General features: G+C 39.6%; 1 protein-coding gene across 1 annotated transcript; it reads left to right on the forward strand.

The window, feature by feature from the left end:
- Nucleotides 1–13,391: 13,391 nt before the first annotated feature.
- LOC124284036 (dnaJ homolog subfamily B member 4-like) lies at nt 13,392–15,607 on the forward strand. The gene has a single exon (XM_046720077.1). The coding sequence runs from the start codon at nt 13,525–13,527 to the stop codon at nt 14,596–14,598; it is 1,074 nt and encodes a 357-aa protein (XP_046576033.1). The 5' UTR covers nt 13,392–13,524; the 3' UTR covers nt 14,599–15,607.
- The last annotated feature ends 6,776 nt before the right edge of the window (nt 15,608–22,383 follow it).

Consider the following 22,383-nt stretch of genomic DNA (forward strand, 5'->3'; position numbering starts at 1 on the left):
TGAGTAAAACAATATCGACCGAGCTTGCATCCCTGATTTTGTCATAAAACACTCTGTGTTACAGACAGACAAATCATGTGATATGTTGGGAATTATGTAATTAAAACTTTGGCAAAACATATTTAGATGCATGTTTAAAATGATCAGATCATGCATACATTTCAGTTCACTGAAGCTTTATGTTTACTCAATCTTGAGAAAGAAGAAATTATTGCATAGTCAAGAGGTTCAAACATTATCGCTTGTTGTGAAACTATGGAGTTTCACTGTCATTGTCATTAAACAGTATATCACATGATTTACCTGTGGGTACCTAGGTCCTGCTTTCGACTTACCTGACTAGATTACCTGGGTACAGTAGGGGTGAAACGGTACAGTCTTACCACAGTACGGTCCATATTGTGGTACAAGGCTTTTAGTTTGGTCCATTTCGGTTTGGTACATATGAGATATGATCATAATGCAGAAAATTGATAAGAGCCAAACCTTACATTGTTTAATAACATGAAAGAAATTAACCATAACCTTTGTTATTTTGAAAAAACAAAACTGCCATTTCATGACCAGATAGAAGAACAGTACAAAAAACTGAAAATAACAAATATTTGGATTGCATTACGGTATACCGAACCGAATGCAAAATACCGCGGTTCTGCTAATAGCGTGGTATGCCATTTCACCCCTAGAGTACAGACCTAATACTGCTCAGTATAACTTGACTGTTAATTCACTGTTTGAAAAGTTTTATTTTTAGATTTTGAATATAACAGCACTGGTGACTTTTATTGATGTTGACCACCAAATGTGTTGAACCGTACAACAGACAATATTCTGAAATAGAGAATATTTGGTAATGGTGCTCAATTTTGTTTGATCTGGGTTGTCTTTTATTTGTTTCTAACTGCGTCATATTTATGTGTTAATATTTTCATAGTGCTATTATCCTAACAACTCAATTTCAGCTTGAGCATTAATGTGAATGTGACTTTCTTGCTTAGAAGTATCATTACTAAACCGTCTAGGATTTAACCCAATAATATGAAATAATGTGCAACGGTTATGATATTTGTGACATCATTTCATAATTGTCAGATACCATGAAACACATGTCTAGTTGTGAGAAGTTAATTTGACCGTCAATGATCAATATTTGTTGGAACAAGTAGTGTGTTCAGTTTTCTTGATAAGGCTGCAGGAAGATAGTATTTATGGGCAGGTGATCAATGTTGACATAGAGTCCCTACATAAATTACAGTCAAACCTCCTGGTGTCAAAATTGGATGTGTCAGATTCACAGGTCTTGAACTCAATTTCAGGTCCCTGCAAATTCCTTCTCTATTTATAATAATTTATACTTGTATCTCGAACTCATTTCGGAGTCCCAAGTATACCAATTTAGCATAATATTCCCCTGATGACTCCAACAATTGAAATTTAAGAACTATGACACACTTGAGAAAGGTTCAACTTTTGACTCGCTGCACACACAGCTGACTGACCTCACTGCTGTAGATCTACTTACATTAGAAGCCGTTTACCTTCTAACAACTTCCAATAAAGTCTAATAACAAACACACTCAATGTCCAAGGTGTGAGTTGATTACTGTGTACCCACTGGTAGCAAGTTACGTCAGTTTCCCAACCTGACTGCCTTTGACATGTGACAAGTGGGAAGTGAGTTATACAGATTATGTTAGTGAAACATTTATTCGAGATGTGACACCAATCCTGACAGTGAGACGTTAAGACTAAGTTGACACTTTCCCCACTACCAGCTGTACGGGCGCTGAAATTTGCCTTCACCTTGAAACTTGTGCTTCATGCTAACCTGGCAACAATCTGTCATTACAAGACACTTAGTTGTCAGAAGTACCCTTTTGGTTGTCTCACCCCAAATTACAAACTTTCTTCCAGGCCCCCCCAAATTTGACACAATGTGCTTCAACTGTATTTCCAATGCTGGATAAACCTTTAGATGTCACGTTAAGTAGGGTTGGTGTATGATGGAGACCTGTATTGCCATACAGTTGAACCTTGCTCAGCCGGACACTTTCTCACATTTCGTCAAGATACAGGATTTTCAGACGATCAGAATCTTGTCATTAACCTCCCCTATCTAAAATCTATGTAAGCAAAGAGATCTTTATTCTATAATGCTAAAGATTATTAGAGTATTTTGAGAAGTCAAAATCTGCATCTTCCTTTAGAAAATTCAGGTGAATGAACAGGTGACAAGACCCTTCATTTATAGAATAAAAAAGATGTTGCCATTAAACTTCACTATATTGAAGGAAATTTTGAAGCAATAAGTCACAATTATCAGAACCATTGTCTAAACGCCTCAAGATAGGTGTAATTTAAATATTTATACATTATTATATTTTTTCTGAGGCTGTATAAAAACTACTGATACTCCGACATCTTATTTCAGTCTGTGTGGGTGTTATGATGTGGCACACCTCTAATTTTAAGGATGTCTTCTAATGGATAGATGGAAATTTACTTACAACATAGCGAAGTATGTAAGACAAATGTTTGGTGATCAAATGTTTTTATAAGAATTCACATCCAGTTGCAATACTACAAGAAAGCTAGGTGATAAAAAAACTAGAGGGTGGCCATCTGGGTCATCGTTTGCTTTTCATGCATAAAGTCAAGGTTCTATTTATGCTTTTGTAAGTTGAGATTTCTATATTTGAAGAACTGAAAGTCTTTTGTTCCTACAGAAGATATGAAGGAATAATTCATGATGTTGTAAGTTCCTATGTTGTGATGCCAGAGCAATGGAATAATTATGCAAATGTCCAGAAGATTTTACTGCTACTTGAAGTGAACAAAGTGTATTTTTATGCTATATATGTTAATATGCTCTACATATGTTTGTACGACTTTTGATCTGGCAAGTACAGGTGCGTGTGACTTTTCACAGCATATTCTGTGGTTGTGATTATTTATATTCAAGCTCACTTTTTGGGACTTTATTAAGTGGGAGTTCAACAACCTGAAATAAATATGTATGAAATAGATATTAAGTCATTGTTAGTTCTTCTCTGTGTACAGAGAAAGTGCTATTGAATTTAAGATCAAATTGGGATATAAGGTAACCCAAAATAATTTTAAAAATGCATTTTGGGACAATTCAGTCAGAAAAAAAACATACAAAAATTATAATTTTTGAATATTTCAGTTTTTAAAATTATTTCTGTTTAAGGATAAATTTTCCAAAAACTTTAGTTCCTCTACAATGATGAAAATATTGCTTTCTATTTAGGCCAAAATTGAAATATGTGACCATTTACATTGGTTCAGCGATGAAAAGTCAGGTTGTTATTTTTTTGTTAGCCAGATTTTGTAAGAAAGTATCAAGCACTAGACAGGGTTCAGTATCCAAAATCCAGCTGTTATTATTTTTGGCCTTGCACTGTTTCACACATTATCTAGGGTCTATTTATAATGTGTCCCTTTCATAAAGCATGTGTGTTGTCATGGTTACATGTTATTATACACTATTTCATCCTGTACATTCATCTGTGTCATGTGTAAATATGTATAATGTACTATATATTTTCTACTTGTAAAATTCAGTATTTTTAACGATTAAAAATGTTGAAATAATATAATGTGTTTCTTTCTCAGTTTTCATACATGAATGTGTTATAGAGTGCATATTGCTGTGTGACAGATGTCAGCTTATATGTATTTCTTTTTGTGCAGATCATTTTCTAACTTACCCATGAAGATCTGGGCTAGAATTGGTCTTCAGTACCCCATGCTTGTAAGAGGTGACTAAGGGGATGGGGTGGTTAGGCTGGTCAGGCTCACTGACTTGGTTGACACATGTCATTGTAACCCAATTGCGTAGATTGATGCTCATGCTATTGATCACTGGATGGTCTGGTCCAGACTCAGGAGGCCGCCATATAGCTGGAATATTGTTCAGTGCGGCGTAAAACTAAACTCACTCACTCATTTTCTAACTGGTCATGTTTATGGCCAGTTGGTAGCATAGTAGTTCTGTATTACATAGTTGTATCCATGGACCATAGGGTTATGAGTGCAAATTCTAGACTTGCCATGATCACTTATCTCTTGGCAAAACTTCCTCTGAGAGGTGGGGTAGCCTAGTGGTTAGGCATTCGTTTGTTATGCCAAAGACATAGTTCGATGCCTCACATTGGGGTACCGTGTGAGAAGCCCATGTCTGGAGTCCCCATCGGTGATACTGATGGAATATTGCTAAAAGTAGCGCAAAACTATACTCACTCACTCATTCACTACCTGGTACCCATTTTACAACTGTTTAGTGGAAACGTGGACAAGTGACCCAAGAGCAGGTAAACACCAACCAGCATTGCCTCAGAAGTAAGGCATGTTCACGGGAAGTTTCCAACCACAACCACGTATTGATTCTTGAATATTGTGCCGAAACTGATAACTGATAATTGTATGTTTACGTCACTCTTGTGCGCATGAATCCAAAGCTTTCCTGAAAACGTAAAAGCCATATGCATTTTCCTCACCTTCATGTATAAATACTAGGAGCGAAATACCATATCTATTAATCCATATCCAACCCTATCTGGGGCGAACAGATCGTAAATCATATGGTCAGTCCGTCTCAGTATAAATTAGACTTTATGACCGCCACAGTAAATGTATTTGGTTTTTCAAATGTCTGAAACTTGTTCACAAGAACTTTATGGTCCCCATCCGACACAAAGCGTTCGTAGCATACGACTTGCGTAAGCCTGTGATAAACTATGGAATTAGGACAGGTCGTAACGTTGGGAATGTTCACCCATGTGTCGCAACACCGAGACCAGTGTCTTGAGACCAGCCCTGGGCCCTTATTCTCGAAACGTTCGTAGCCCTAAGAATTCTTAACTTTGATCGTAGCCAATGTGTTAAGAATGAGCTGAAGAAGTTCGTAGGGCTACGAACGTTTCGAGAATAGCTAGCCTGGGTTCCGATCCACAAAGGGTTCGTAACGTTACGACCTGTCGTAACTGTAGAGTTTATCATGGGCAAACGAATGCCGTAGCGCTGCGTACGCTTTTTGGATCGGGACCCTGCACCTTATTGTTTAGTCCTCCATGTTTCTGACGTCACGTCGGGTGAGCACGTTCATACCGGAACGTTCTCAATAACACGGCTACCGTGAGAAGCAGATTGCGTTCTGATCAAGAAGGTTTCCAACACTAATCTTTTTTTCATTACTGACATCGTCATGTGCAAGATCGTTTTTTATGGTGCTGATGTCAACGTCAGTGCCCGTCAGCTCCACGAGAGAAAATGATCGTCCATGATGGTCGTAGGTTCGTGTACGCTGTGAACGATTACAGGATGCTAAATGTATATGTATATAACGTAATGGCCTTAAGTGGTATTGTAATGTCGGCAAGGAGAGTTTTGCATGTCGTATGATGAATGTATGTGCATAACGTTGCTGAGATGATAGCATTCTAGTACTATTCACGAGGACTGAGTGTCATTCCCAAGTATTTCCGGACGATAATGGGCTGTTGTAATCACAACTGACCGTGTGGTGTTGCACAAGATACTGACTCTCTACAGCGCCCCAAATATTACAGCAGATTGTGTTAACATGATGTGTGAGGTCCCTCTAAAACTGGTCCAATCATTGGCTGTATCACTTGTTGACTGTATCACTTTGCATTTCGACCTAAAACACAATAATTTAGCTTTTACCCGATATATGTAGCCAATTAGTTTTGAAAACGTTGTCCTATATTACGTCGGTGAAACTTCGAAAGCTGCAGCTAGTACAAGTTGAAGATTTGATGTATTATTTATAGGGGTGACTATTGAGGGGGAAACAACTATTGCGATAGCAATAGTCTATTGCAACATACTATTGCGACCAACTATTGAAATACTATTGCAATAGTTTTCTTCTCCTTGAATTGTTTCATTTGAAGTCATTTCCCAAATGAATGTAGTCTATATGAAATAAGAACAGGCTGAAGTAGTTTCAGTCTCTTTTAATGATGCTTGACACCCAGATCAAGTTTTTTTAAGAGGTACCTCTAAATCAAAGTGAACGAATCTGGTACTTCCTGTATTTTCGCTGCGCATTTATCAACGGAAGTCAATTACTTAACTATCGATAGTCACACATACTATCGATAATTTTTCGTTTTTACTATCGATTAGTTGCTATCGAAGACTCAACAATTACAATCCATCGATAGTTCGATGCATCGTTACAGCCCTAATTATTTACATTGACTGTAACGTGGTTGTAGACTGTATTTGCTCTGCTGTTATTTGCAAGGCGTAGAAGGCTGAGGCACAGCCGAAAATAGTCTGTCTCACAGTCCCTGAACCACATTATTTTCCCCACTGCCTAGCCCTCTCTACAATGCTAAAGCTCTAAATGAAGCAAGTCTAGATTTCCTCAGATTCTGGTCTCCCTTGGGCTCCTTTTCAATTTCAATGGTTTGTTTGCTACAATCAAAATCATGTATGCAGAGACTAAGCGTTAGTCTAAGCCGAAAACAAAAAGCCCACAATCGACGTGACTCTTGCTCACGTTAATCGCTATACTGACTGACTGACTGAGTTTAGTTTTACGCCGCTTTTAGCAATATTCCAGCAATATCACGGCGGGGGACACCAGAAATGGGCTTCACACATTGTACCCATGTGGGGACTCGAACCCGAGTCTTCGGCGTGACGAGCGAACGCCGTAACCACTAGGATACCCCACCACCCCCATAGACGATTGGAAAATGACGAGGATGTAGACTAAAAGGCTTAGCACACACGCGCACATGTACACACACGAACTTATATCGCAATATTAATAGATTCATCTAGATATCGCTGCACCCATTAATCTTTAAAGATATGGGTTTCTTTAGTTTTGAGCTATATAAAAAAGAAATATATTGTCAGCTACTTTTGCCTTGGAAAATACATAATTATATCTCAATTCTCAGACATGTGTGTGTTCTGTTACTTAACCCAGCTTATTGGGAATGCTTATATCCCTAGCTAATTTCCCAGACCTCTGTAGTATGGTCCTACTGATTTGAAATTTGAATTTGGCAGCGTAGTTTCCTTTGAATCAGGAGTCTGTACCGACTACTCTACTGCCAGCCGTATTGCATCGTTGTATGACAGATGAGGAAGCGAGCATCGCGGGAGTGTCAAAGGCCGGCCAACTCGTATCTGTGGTATCTGTGAAGCCCAACCAAGGGATTGGTTATGTTCAAAGTTTTAAACCTAACGTGTTTCCACAAAGCTTTTAATTCGGTTTTGACCTGTGTATGCATAGTAGATTCTCACATCTTGTCAACTTTACCATCATCAACAATAAAATATTAGGTCTTCGTGTGCGTCGATCGTCATTGGTTTCTCTGTATTTCATCACCAACAGATTTATATAAACAGTATTTGAATTAATGGGCACACTTATGCTAAGATTTGCCCAGACAGCAGAGAATAACGTGTCTAACCGCGAATGTGTCTATTCATCAATTTATCTAATTTCGATCTATTATCTATCTATCTATCGTTTTCACGGCTCACTATATTTGCACTTGCACAAGGCTCTCTATATAAGGTAATAATCAATAGTTTTAATGAAAATTTATAAATAAATAAATATATAAGAGACTGGCGTCCTGTATTGTCCTCTTATCTAGACCTGCCTCATTAAAGGACAGAATTATTATACTGGGAATTCCCATATTTAGGCCCACGCGAAATTTAGCCAATGGGCTAAAATACGGGAAATTTGTTTCCGCATTTAAGCCCATGGTCTTAAATTTGAATTTAATTCTTTGGTGTTTAGAGTGACGTCCCTTTCCAAACGCGGAGACTATGACTCTGAATAGTGTCACTGCCATAGATATCAGTCCTGTCAGACTTGTTCTCGTCACCATATGGCTGGAATAATGCCAATGTGACGTAAAGCCCAACTTAACTCAATTCAAACTATTCGTTTGAAGTTCATGTTTTGCATTGAATGGACCGTTATAACTTCATAATTCCGTTCACAGTTGAAATATTCACTCGAGTGAACATTTTCACAGCTTTGAACTCTGAAAACAGTACGTGTGGCTCTAAATACTCACTGTAAAGACTAGTCATTGTCTTAGATGTCAGTCAGTCCTCTCATAATAGTTTGAAGTTCGTGTTTTGCATTAAACACTGTCAACTTTATCATTCACGTTCACATATACTCACTCGAGTAAACATTTTCGTAAGGTTAAATTTTGAATTTCTAGACCAGTTTCCTGAATAAAGAGTTCTAAAACATCATGATTCTTTTCCTTTTTCATCAAAATATTGTGCATTTTCGAATTTAGGCCCTAGGCTTAAACATGGTTAAAATATTTCATCACTAGAACAGTGATTTTCCGTATTTAAGCCAGGGGCTTAAAAATGGGAATTCCCAATACATAGATGGGCTTAGCATTCAGCACAGCCTTGGAGCAAAGCTACTTTGAGCAGTGCACGTGCATATAAATATAGACGCGTGTACTTATATATAGCGCGCGCATGTTGTGCTTTCCTCGCCTTGTCCTTACAAGTTTATCTAAACTTGAACACACATACTCAATTAAGCCCGTTTTCTCTTTCGTGACTCAGGCCTCATCACGTTCATGGTGACGTGTATACAACCTATATATCCGGTCTCGCTGTACATGTAGATGTATCGATGCTTATGAAGTCCGTATACCATGTCACGCATACTCGCAAGCAGTCAGATAAAACACTCGTTTTCCCTCGCTAAGTAGCTAATAGGTAACAAACGGGATCGAGTGGTGATTTTCAATGACTTGGTTGATGTAAGTCATCATATCCCAACTGGTACATTGACGCTCAAGGTGTCAATCACTGGGTTGTCTGGTCCAAACACGAGTGTATGGTGACCACTGTCTGGAAGATTGCTGAGTGTGGCGTTAAACAATATAACAACCAACTGACCAACCATGATGACAATCACTGGGTTGTCTGGTCCAAACACGATTGTATGGTCACCACTGTCATATGGCTGGAACATTGCCGAGTGTGGGGTTAAACAATATAACAACCAACTGACCAACCATGATGACAATCACTGGGTTGTCTGGTCCAGACACAATTGTATGGAGACAACTGTCATATGGCTGGAACATTGCTGAGTGTGGCGTTAAACAATATAACAACCAACTGACCAACCATGATGACAATCACTGGGTTGTCTGGTCCAGACACAATTGTATGGAGACAACTGTCATATGGCTGGAACATTGCTGAGTGTGGCGTTAAACAATATAACAACCAACTGACCAACCATGATGACAATCACTGGGTTGTCTGGTCCAGACACGATTGTATGGCGACCACTGTCATATGGCTGGAACATTGCTGAGTGTGGCGTTAAACAATATAACAACCAACTGACCAACCATGATGACAATCACTGGGTTGTCTGGTCCAGACACGATTGTATGGAGACCACTGTCATATGGCTGGAACATTGCTGAGTGTGGCGTTAAACAATATAACAACCAACTGACCAACCATGATGACAATCACTGGGTTGTCTGGACCAGACACACGATTGTATGGAGACCACTGTCGTATGGCTGGAACATTGCTGAGTGTGGCGTTAAACAATATAACAACCAACTGACCAACCATGATGACAATCACTGGGTTGTCTGATCCAGACATGATTGTATGGAGACCACTGTCATATGGCTGGAACATTGCTGAGTGTGGCGTTAAACAATATAACAACCAACTGACCAACCATGATGACAATCACTGGGTTGTCTGGTCCAAACACGAGTGTATGGAGACCACTGTCATATGCCTGGAACATTGCTGAGTGTGGCGTTAAACAATATAACAACCAACTGACCAACCATGATGACAATCACTGGGTTGTCTGGTCCAGACACAATTGTATGGAGACCACTGTCATATGGCTGGAACATTGCTGAGTGTGGCGTTAAACAATATAACAACCAACTGACCAACCATGATGACAATCACTGGGTTGTCTGGTCCAGACACGATTGTATGGAGACCACTGTCGTATGGCTGGAACATTGCTGAGTGTGGCGTTAAACAATATAACAACCAACCATGATGACAATCACTGGGTTGTCTGGTCCAGACACGATTGTATGGAGACCACTGTCTTATGGCTGGGACATTGCTGAGTGTGGCGTTAAACAATATAACAACCAACTGACCAACCATGATGACAATCACTGGGTTGTCTGGTCCAGACACAATTGTATGGAGACCACTGTCATATGGCTGGAACATTGCTGAGTGTGGCGTTAAACAATATAACAACCAACTGACCAACCATGATGACAATCACTGGGTTGTCTGGTCCAGACACGATTGTATGGAGACCACTGTCGTATGGCTGGAACATTGCTGAGTGTGGCGTTAAACAATATAACAACCAACTGACCAACCATGATGACAATCACTGGGTTGTCTGGTCCAGACACGATTGTATGGCGACCACTGTCATATGGCTGGGACATTGCTGAGTGTGGCGTTAAACAATATAACAACCAACCGACCAACCATGATGACAATCACTGGGTTGTCTGGTCCAGACACGATTGTATGGCGACCACTGTCATATGGCTGGAACATTGCTGAGTGTGGCGTTAAACAATATAACAACCAACTGACCAACCATGATGACAATCACTGGGTTGTCTGGTCCAGACACGATTGTATGGAGACCACTGTCATATGGCTGGAACATTGCTGAGTGTGGCGTTAAACAATATAACAACCAACTGACCAACCATGATGACAATCACTGGGTTGTCTGGACCAGACACGATTGTATGGAGACCACTGTCGTATGGCTGGAACATTGCTGAGTGTGGCGTTAAACAATATAACAACCAACTGACCAACCATGATGACAATCACTGGGTTGTCTGGTCCAGACATGATTGTATGGAGACCACTGTCATATGGCTGGAACATTGCTGAGTGTGGCGTTAAACAATATAACAACCAACTGACCAACCATGATGACAATCACTGGGTTGTCTGGTCCAGACACAATTGTATGGAGACAACTGTCATATGGCTGGAACATTGCTGAGTGTGGCGTTAAACAATATAACAACCAACTGACCAACCATGATGACAATCACTGGGTTGTCTGGTCCAGACATGATTGTATGGAGACCACTGTCATATGGCTGGAACATTGCTGAGTGTGGCGTTAAACAATATAACAACCAACTGACCAACCATGATGACAATCACTGGGTTGTCTGGTCCAGACACGATTGTATGGAGACCACTGTCATATGCCTGGAACATTGCTGAGTGTGGCGTTAAACAATATAACAACCAACTGACCAACCATGATGACAATCACTGGGTTGTCTGGTCCAGACACGATTGTATGGAGACCACTGTCATATGGCTGGGACATTGCTGAGTGTGGCGTTAAACAATATAACAACCAACCATGATGACAATCACTGGGTTGTCTGGTCCAGACACGATTGTATGGCGACCACTGTCATATGGCTGGAACATTGCTGAGTGTGGCGTTAAACAATATAACAACCAACTGACCAACCATGATGACAATCACTGGGTTGTCTGGACCAGACACGATTGTATGGAGACCACTGTCGTATGGCTGGAACATTGCTGAGTGTGGCGTTAAACAATATAACAACCAACTGACCAACCATGATGACAATCACTGGGTTGTCTGGTCCAGACATGATTGTATGGAGACCACTGTCATATGGCTGGAACATTGCTGAGTGTGGCGTTAAACAATATAACAACCAACTGACCAACCATGATGACAATCACTGGGTTGTCTGGTCCAGACACGATTGTATGGAGACCACTGTCATATGCCTGGAACATTGCTGAGTGTGGCGTTAAACAATATAACAACCAACTGACCAACCATGATGACAATCACTGGGTTGTCTGGTCCAGACACGATTGTATGGAGACCACTGTCATATGGCTGGGACATTGCTGAGTGTGGCGTTAAACAATATAACAACCAACTGACCAACCATGATGACGATCACTGGGTTGTCTGGTCCAGACACGATTGTATGGCGACCACTGTCATATGGCTGGGACATTGCTGAGTGTGGCGTTAAACAATATAACAACCAACCGACCAAAGAAAGAAGCAAACAAACCAACGACCTGATGCGTACAATTCATACCTTCAAAGGACATTACATAAATAGCCTACAACTGTTGAAAGCCCAAACTGCTTTCGTCAGAGTATTTCATTAAACGACAGCAACGAACATCTTACATTCTGCAGCATTGTCATCATTCCATTGACTTACTCCACTAACATATTGTATGTTTACCGAATAAAAATCGAACTCCTTTAGAGGATTCCCAGGTCTATGGAACATACATTTAGCTGTGTGTGCTTGTGCGTGTCAGTGTATATTCGCCCCACTCCTTCTTATAATATAGTCACACGTAAACACCTACGTCCTGCACCATAAATAAACACACACCTTTCAGTTCTGTATATTTCCTATTAAGGAACGAAAAGCGAAAGGAGATTGAAAATAAATTGTTACAATTTATAGTGACTTAATTTATAGTGCAGGCTCTGCGTGGTAATAACTAGATCTATTAGTTAAGACCCCAAATACTTTCTTTTAAAAAGACACACAAACGAAATAAGAAGTTAAACAGTAATTCAGTAAGTGAAATTAATGAGGACAGTGTACATAATTGGGGATATTTGAGTATTGTGATGATAATACATATGAGCCTGTTCATAATTTATGGCTAGGGGGGGGTGATGATGATTTTGAGGGTGTGTGGGGGAACCCATTTTGTTCTGGGGAGGTGGGGGGTTCATCAATTTTGTACACAGGTACTGGGGTGGTGGTGGTGGTGGTCATCAATTTTATACATAAAAATATTTTTAGCATATGCTTAGAAATTATGGGAAGGGGGGGGGGTGATTTTGTACATGACATGCAGGGGGGTTCACTTACTTTGTACATAAAATTTAGGGGGGCATTCACATTGTACACGCTTTTTCCATAAAAATCATCATCACCCCCCTAGCCATAAATTATGAACGGTCCCTAATTTGCCCGTAATTTGTTCGAGCATATATTCTCCTTGCCATATTTCATTATCAAAGATGTCGTTTGAATTCAAATTTTGAAAAATACACTGGTCAGTTTGAATCATAGCAGTTACATAGTGCATTTTCTCAGCCGCTGCTCCCGCGATCTCGAACACTCGTCAGGCCAGCCACGAATTTTCTCGGGGATTCCAAAACTTATCGGCAATCTGATTGGCTGAGAGCGTCCCGGATATGACGCGTTTTTTCCAGAACGTTCCAGAAACAACGGGAAAACCCTCCAGCTTGTATTTATACCAGCGAACCGCCATCGTCACAAGTTCGGATCGAAGCGAGTTAGTTGGCTGAGGTGTGTCAGTTACCAACAGATTTCTGTGTAACTTCTGTTTGATAGGACACCAGTGTGAACTCTCAAGATGGGGAAAGACTATTACAAAATACTTAACGTCGCTAAAGGAGCGAGCGATGAAGACATCAAAAAGGGTTATCGTAAAATGGCCCTGAAATATCACCCGGACAAGAATAAGTCGCCCGGAGCTGAAGAAAAGTTCAAGGAGATCGCCGAGGCATACGAAGTGCTTAGTGACCCCAAGAAGAAAGAAATATACGACAAATATGGCGAAGAAGGGCTGAAGGGTGGTATGCACAGCGGTGGGACAAGCGCAGGCCAGGGAGGCACCTACCACTATTCCTTCCATGGCAACCCACACGAAACATTCCGGATGTTTTTCGGAGATGAAAATCCATTTGGGAGTTTCTTCAGTTCGGGTTTTGGAGGAAGCAGTATGAGACCGCCAGGCTTTGGTCATCATTTCGGTCCTGGGGGACCAGACGACATGGACGTTGACGAGGACCCGTTTGGTCGCCAGTTTTCATCTTTTGGGGGGCCCGGTGGACATTTTCAACAGTTCAGTTCAACGGGCATGCCAAAACAACGGCGACAGGACGCTGCCATTGTCAAAGATCTACAGGTGTCACTTGAAGATATATACAAGGGAGCAACAAAGCGTATGAAAATCACACGGAAAGTTCTCAACCCAGACGGACAGACCACAAGAATGGAGGAAAAAATTCTCACTGTGGATATTAAACCTGGTTGGAAAGCAGGAACAAAAATTACCTTCCCAAAAGAGGGGGATCAGAAACCTCATAATATACCTGCCGACATTGTATTTGTGCTGAAAGACAAACACCATCCTCAGTTTCTTAGGGAAGGAAGTGACATTAGATACAAAGCCAAAGTTCTGCTGCGGGATGCACTTTGTGGTACTACAATTCACGTGCCAACTGTTGATGGCAGGAAAATACCTCTGAACATTTCTGATGTGATAAAACCAGGTAGTATTAAAAGAATTCAGGGAGAAGGACTACCTTACCCCAAACAAGCAGGGAAAAGGGGAGACCTCATTATAGAGTTCTCTGTGGCCTTCCCAGATAAACTATCACAAGCTGTTAAGGACAATTTGAAGCAGATGCTACCACGTACCTAAGTGTGGAGTCAGTGCATTCAGAGAGTGGACAGGTGTTTGTTGCTGAATGCCCCCATTCTTACTGAGAGAAGAGCGTACATTGGCGCTTTTGTGGGTTGTATCATGTAGTCTGCTATTTTTATCTCACAAGTCTGACAAGTGACTCATCTGCACCAGATAAGCATCATGGTCTCCTCAGTGGAGGAAATTGCTGCCTAACAGGTCTAACAGTGCTTCATCTCCTCATCAAATGAGACTGAGTTAATCACTGTAACATTTTGTTGATGTGGAAAAATCTTGACCGATTGTGTTTGTTACTTGCATGAGAAGTTGCAGGAAAGTTAGGTGGGAAATGGTTTTTGTTTCATTATAAATCTCTTCTGTTAAAGTTATTTTATTTTAGATAATCTAAGAATTCTTTCAGTTTATCTGTTTTAAATGTCACGGTTTTAACATGCTTACAGGGAAATTGGCAGCATTAACATGATTAACATTTGCTCTTTCGTGGAGCATAGTATTCTTTGGTCATATAAATAATGATGATTTTGATATCTCGATCATGTTGAGTGTTAAATAAGATTGTCAGAGAAAATTGTTTGACTATAGTTTTCACACAGTAATACAAGTTTAGTAATACAGTTTTGTGATTATTCTAGGCCTTAATTAGTAAACCTTATATGGGTCCACTGAGTGTTGCAAACAATGCATTAACTGTTATTATGGTTACATGAGTTTATCAGAAGATTTTTGTAGGTGCTTGAACATGTTAACCTGTAAATAATATGAAGTCTGCATAATGTGTATGTGACTTTACTGTATTTTGTTGTATTTATTACCACGGTTGGGAAAAACTTCATCATGTTCATTGAACATATCAACCTGTAATTTAGTGTAAATATCCATGTACATTTATTGTATGCAGTATGTACCATATATCTGTACAGGTATGTTAGCTTGTGTACAAATTGTTCATAATTGGATTTCTCTTGGCATATTGTTGAAGAGAAAAAATAAACATCATGAAATTGTTCTTTTTGGTTTGTCATAGTTTGTTTATATTTACTTGTATTTCGTCTTATGTTCCCAATATGTTTATATTTACTTGTATTTCGTCTTATGTTCCCAATATGGATTACTGCAAGATTTCTTTTGTTTCAACACTTTTCAATGTTGCTTATGCTGGCAGACTGTAAATGTGTAATAGTCATGTCTGTGGTGGTGAGCGGTCCTGTGCTTAGAGCTCAGGTCGCAGATCAGTTCAAGTTAAGCAATGTTGGGCACGGAGAATCCTTGGATGTGTTTGGTAGCTTGACTCCTGAGAGTTTCTAGGACTTCAGTCCTGTCCCACAATAAAGCAATTGTGATACATGTGGTCTCACCTAAGGCAAGCGAGTTCAAAATTTCCTGTTCACCCAGCAGAAAATGGGTACCCGGTGGGGTAAATCATTTGACTATTAACCTTCTGGTGTCTCACAGGCAGCTTGGGTTATCCGGGGTAATAATTTGCTGCGCTTTGATTGTTAGCACTATGAGCATTTAGTGAATGGAGTTGAACGCATTATAAATGCACTTATTACCAAACAAAACAGTAAATAGACATGATATAAGTTATCAACCATGTCGGTGAGCCTTGTACAGCACAAGGTTGTTTGGTGAACACCATGTATAGTCTGCACTGAAAACGTACCGATGAATGTCAATTTAAACAAAAAAGAAAATCAAATAATGTGAAATTAAGATTGCGAATCATCATAATTTTACCTTGCCAGTTACACATTTAAATCAGAATTTTATTCAACTTAGGATGAAAGTTGCTTAACAAACAATCATAGATTCGAATCGCTATTCTTGGGTTGTATTACAAGGGGATAAGCGCAGTAGTTGGAACAGTGAAACAAATGCATGTGCGGTACCTAATGAACTTAGACCAACCCTACTTGTTTTCAGTGTTTCATTTAATGTGCATACCCCCTGTAATACAAACCAATAATAGCGATTTGAAACTATGATCGTTTCTTAAACAACTGTTATCTTAAGTTGAATAAAATTCTGAGATTTAAATGTTCAATTGGCAAGGTAAAATTATGAGTAATCGCAATCTTAATCTCACTTTATTCGATTTACTTTTTTGTTTAAAGTGAAAATTCATCGGTGCGTTTTCACTGCAAACAGACAATAACAGTGGTTATAAATGGCTCAGACTGAATCCGTATGATCAAGACCAACATTGGATGTATTAATTGCTAACTGGTTAGGAACGGTTTTCAGTTAGTATGTCTTTAGAGATTTTCTTGCAACCCGTCGTACAGCCTTACACTCACCATTTAAGGGTGGATTGTACCGCGGCGGTGCGATCGATACACGTTTCTTCATACAGCTTGCAGAATCTAAAATCATACTTACAAAATCATCAATAGCATCTTCTATACTACTATCAAGTTTATTAAACACCGACTGAAAACCAGCTGCGTTTCTCTCTTGAAGATTTCCTAAAAATGTCTTACATAAAGACTCATTCCACACAATTTTTTCATTAGAGGAGATATACCTTTAATCATGTTCATTTTAGGAAATCGGCATTTGAGCTTTATAGGCAGATGATCAGAATCTAATCGATCACCTATATTCAACATACTAGTACTTATATATTCAAGAGATCAGGAGAACAGATGAAATAATCATTAACACTACAGCCATGCTGTCCGACAAAAGTATATTCACCTTGTTCATCTCCAAACACTCTACCATTGACAATAAATAAATGAAATGCATAACACATGTCTATCAAAATTTGTCCGAATCTATTTATGACCTTATCATGTGATTTACGATCCCCAACAGGGATATCCTCCTCGTCATCAAATATGTTGGTGACGTTTCTATCATCGACACATGTCACTTGGGGGTTGTTATTCTCTCCTGTTCGCGCGTTCATGTCGCCACAAAGTACAATATGGGAATCTCTAAACTCAGACACATTAGAAAGTAAAAACTGATCAACATTATCAAGACTACATTTTGTGCGAGTCTTATAGTAGGATGAACCCACTGGTGGGATATATGTACATATCAAGTTAATATCTTTATCAGTTGCAAATATCGACTTACTGAATTTTATACATATAAAATTGTCAAAATCAGATTTCAACAACTTACACGATTTGCTGACAGATCGATGAACACCTACGCAGAGACACCACCAGAGAGTCGACCATACCGGACAGTTTGATTGCTGGGCTATAAAAGATATCATAGTCATGCCACCAATCAACATCGGAAATATTGTCAACAAATGTTTCTGCAAGACATACAATTTTGAAATGGCGTAAATAATTCAAAAAGTCATTTTTATTGATTTTGGAATTTAAACCATTCACATTCCAAAAAAGCAACTTGATAGTTCCATCACAACACCGATATTCAGAATCGTCAGAGGGTTCACAATGTTTATCTACACCGGTGTCACGGCCACAGGGACCGTGTGAAATATGATCCGGGCTTCGGCCGACTTCCTATTTCGACACGATCGGAGACGTTGGTTCGGTATCTGTACTTGATGTTACAATGCGCCGTCTCTTTTGACTTGTTTTCTGTGATGTCGACGTTGTGGATTCTGTTGCTAAACGAGGTTTCGTTATCAGCTTGCCATTTTTAAAGAAGCCAAACTGGTTGGTACCCTTTAGCGTTTGAAGTTTTTGTCGTTGACGTGTCGTTAAAAACTGATCAACATTATCAAGACTACATTTAGTGCGAGTCTTATAGTAGGATGAACCCACTGGTGGGATATATGTACATATCAAGTTAATATCTTTATCAGTTGCAAATATAGACTTACTGAATTTTATACATATAAAATTGTCAAAATCAGATTTCAACAACTTACACGATTTGCTGACAGATCGATGAACACCTACGCAGACACCACCAGAGAGTCGACCATACTCGGACAGTTTGATTGCTGGGCTATAAAAGATATCATAGTCATGCAACCAATCAACATCGGAAATATTGTCAACAAATGTTTCTGCAAGACATACAATTTTGAAATGGCGTAAATAATTCAAAAAGTCATTTTTATTGATTTTGGAATTTAAACCATTCACATTCCAAAAAAGCAACTTGATAGTTCCATCACAACACCGATATTCAGAATTGTCAGAGGGTTCACAATGTTTATCTACACCGGTGTCACGGCCACAGGGACCGTGTGAAATATGATCCGGGCTTCGGCCGACTTCCTATTTCGACACGATTGGAGACGTTGGTTCGGTATCTGTACTTGATGTTACAATGCGCCGTCTCTTTTGACTTGTTTTCTGTGATGTCGACGTTGTGGATTCTGTAGCTAAACGAGGTTTCGTTATCAGCTTGCCATTTTTAAAGAAGCCAAACTGGTTGGTACCCTTTAGCGTTTGAAGTTTTTGTCGTTGACGTGTCGTTAAAAACTGATCAACATTATCAAGACTACATTTAGTGCGAGTCTTATAGTAGGATGAACCCACTGGTGGGATATATGTACATATCAAGTTAATATCTTTATCAGTTGCAAATATAGACTTACTGAATTTTATACATATAAAATTGTCAAAATCAGATTTCAACAACTTACACGATTTGCTGACAGATCGATGAACACCTACGCAGACACCACCAGAGAGTCGACCATACTCGGACAGTTTGATTGCTGGGCTATAAAAGATATCATAGTCATGCAACCAATCAACATCGGAAATATTGTCAACAAATGTTTCTGCAAGACATACAATTTTGAAATGGCGTAAATAATTCAAAAAGTCATTTTCATTGATTTTGGAATTTAAACCATTCACATTTCAAAAAAGCAACTTAATAGTTCAATCACAACACCGATATTCAGAATCGTCAGAGGGTTCACAATGTTTATCTACACCGGTGTCACGGCCACAGGGACCGTGTGAAATATGATCCGGGCTTCGGCCGACTTCCTATTTCGACACGATTGGAGACGTTGGTTCGGTATCTGTACTTGATGTTACAATGCGCCGTCTCTTTTAACTTGTTTTCTGTGATGTCAACATTGTGGATTCTGTAGCTAAACGAGGTTTCGTTATCAGCTTGCCATTTTTAAAGAAGCCAAACTGGTTGGTACCCTTTAGTGTTTGAAGTTTTTGTCGTTGACGTGTCGTTAAATCACTGGATATTCCAAAACCCCTTTCCTTAAGTGCTGGTCTAGCCTTAAGGGCTCTGACTCTGTCATCTGATACCATCAGTTTGACTATGACAGGGCGAGGATTGTCGGCGTTTTGACGTTTCATTCCAAGACGATGTGCACGGTGAATGTCACCTGGCTGCCAAGTTTTAAATTTCAAATTGTCATTAAATATCGTAATCACTTTCTCCTTGCACGCCATGGATTTCTTATCATCGGATTCCGGCACGCCGTATAGGATAATATTATCACGTCTGCTGAACGACTCTTACTTGTCCAGTTCATCATCAATACGTAAAAAACGAGAAAACACATGGTCAACTTTCTCTGCAAGGGCATCAATATCACTGTGCATCAAGTCATGGTTATGTTTCACATCGGTAACCTCAGATCTCATTTCTGTCACCCTTCTGTCCAAATCATTACATTTTGAACTGATTGTTTTAACTTCGCTTCTAAGGTCCTATATTTGCGAACTAAGTCCACATTTAACGTCACGTAGTTCATTCATGATCGTGTCTCTTACCTCTTCAAGAGTGATCGGTCGGGGGTTGGTTTCTACATCATTGGAACACATGAGTACCTGTGTGATCAAGCCAGCGGGTGGCGCGTCACCCCAGGAAAAACATGTCTCCCATGCATGTGAAGCATGCATCGACATGGTTGACCATACAAGGTCATGTTCAAAAGGAGTGACGTCACAAAACACACAAAAGAATGTCCTTTCATTTGGCAAATAATCGTCAAAATCAAAGTTTTCGCAAAGTTTGATTGTGTAAAACGATGCACAGAGGTGTATCCCCAAAATAAGGGAGCAAATGAGCAGTCTGAGGTGTATATCAGATCCGGTAGTGAATGGCGAGTACTCACTGTCTGTGTGTATATTCACTTGCCGGGTGCCCCTCGGGTGCTTGAACAGTCCGATCCTGGCTCTGTATACATCGATCGATATCATTGTTGCAGGAGGAACGTCCGTTCGTTCACTTGTAGCCACAGTATGACCAAATCAGGTCAACTTCGTATCGATATTAGAGTATTTTGAAGAAAAATATCTCTCCTCTCAACGAACGCTGCTCACGCCATCCAAGGGCAGGTAAATAATCGAGTCTTGACCAGACAATCCAGTGATCATTAGCATCAATCTACATGATTGGGATACAATAATATGTCGACCAAGTCAGCAAGCCTGACCAGCCGATCCCGTTCGTCGATTCTTAAGACAAGCATTGGTTACTGAAGACCAATTCTAACCTGAATCTTCACGGGTTGCTGTTCCATAGTGTTTTCCTTATTGAATTTTGATTTGAGAAAATAATGAAAGAACTTCCCAGCCATAATGTTCATTCCTAGATGTGACCTGTAATTCCAAGAACCTGGAACACGATTCACTTCTGAAAATATTTGTACAGTCCTCACAATTATATTTTTGATCATACACCTTTCTGTGTACTTATCGGTTTGGAATCCTTTGAGAGGGTAGTGAGTTTTTGGTCATCACTATACATCATGGACACTAAACTTCTTGTCCAGTCTGGTTGTCATTTATATAAGTAATGTATTGTTGCATGAAATATACTCTGCAAAAAACAAAGAAACACAAAAGTTATTTTCATATGGTTTTTGTGTGTGTATGATACATTAATTATCCACAGATCATAATTACTCAATAAATTGATCAAATTTGGCAGTGACAAGTCATGTGATGCAGATTTTGTGATGGGGGAATCCATAGGGAATGGACCAGCTCATAGCTCTGTGTAGTGACAAGTCCAATTCTCCCCAAACATTTACATATGAGTCACAGCTGATGCAATATATTTTCATATTAGTCTGCCTTGATCCATAACTCCGCTAAATACAATAACCATGCACTCATCATATCACTCACAACAGAGAAGAACAATATCACAAAATGTGCTTTCATGGCCCTTGCTTCACTAAAATTAAACTGGAATTATTTTAATGACAAGATATTTTCATGACACACAAGATAGGGTGACTGCAGCCATGTTTTCACAGCATCAGCTGATGATGATGTAGGTGGACATCATGGTGCTTGGTACAAAGTGTAGGATCTGTTCCCCGTTGGTGGATTTCACTTGTGTATTTTGGTTCTTATGGGGTTCAAAGATGGTACCACTGGTAAACCCAATAATGATGATGCATTGTTTCACTTTCTTTGCTTGCTAATTTTAAGTTGGATATATTTTGCAATAACGAGTATTGTCTTGCAATGATTTTACAACTATTCCCACAATACCATGCCTTCACACATTGTAATTTGTAAGAATCTGAACCCATGCCTCCAGTATGACCAAATGGTTTTACTAGTCATCTCTCTCACTGGCCCTGAATCTTGAATATTTATCTGAATTTGAAACACTGGTTCCCACCATTATTAATGATGTGTAGATGTGCAGTGTCGACCTTATCATATTGTTAGTGTTTGTCAAATTTGACCAATTTGCAAAGCACATTCCTAAGAACCAGGGCCCCGTTTCACAAAGCTCTCGTAAGCCTAAGATCTCGTAACTTTTCTCGTAGCATTCGTACTTCCTATTCTGTAACATTGACTTACGATAGTCTTAGCGCTACGAGAGCTTTGTGAAACGGGGCAA

Source organism: Haliotis rubra, unplaced genomic scaffold, assembly GCF_003918875.1.
Source record: "Haliotis rubra isolate DU_JTF1 unplaced genomic scaffold, ASM391887v1 Scf328, whole genome shotgun sequence".
Classification (NCBI taxonomy): Eukaryota; Metazoa; Mollusca; class Gastropoda; order Lepetellida; family Haliotidae; genus Haliotis; species Haliotis rubra.

Bases quoted from the DNA above. Each gene is read 5' to 3' on its own strand.
- LOC124284036 (XM_046720077.1), top strand. From the start codon at position 13,525: ATGGGGAAAGACTATTACAAAATACTTAACGTCGCTAAAGGAGCGAGC.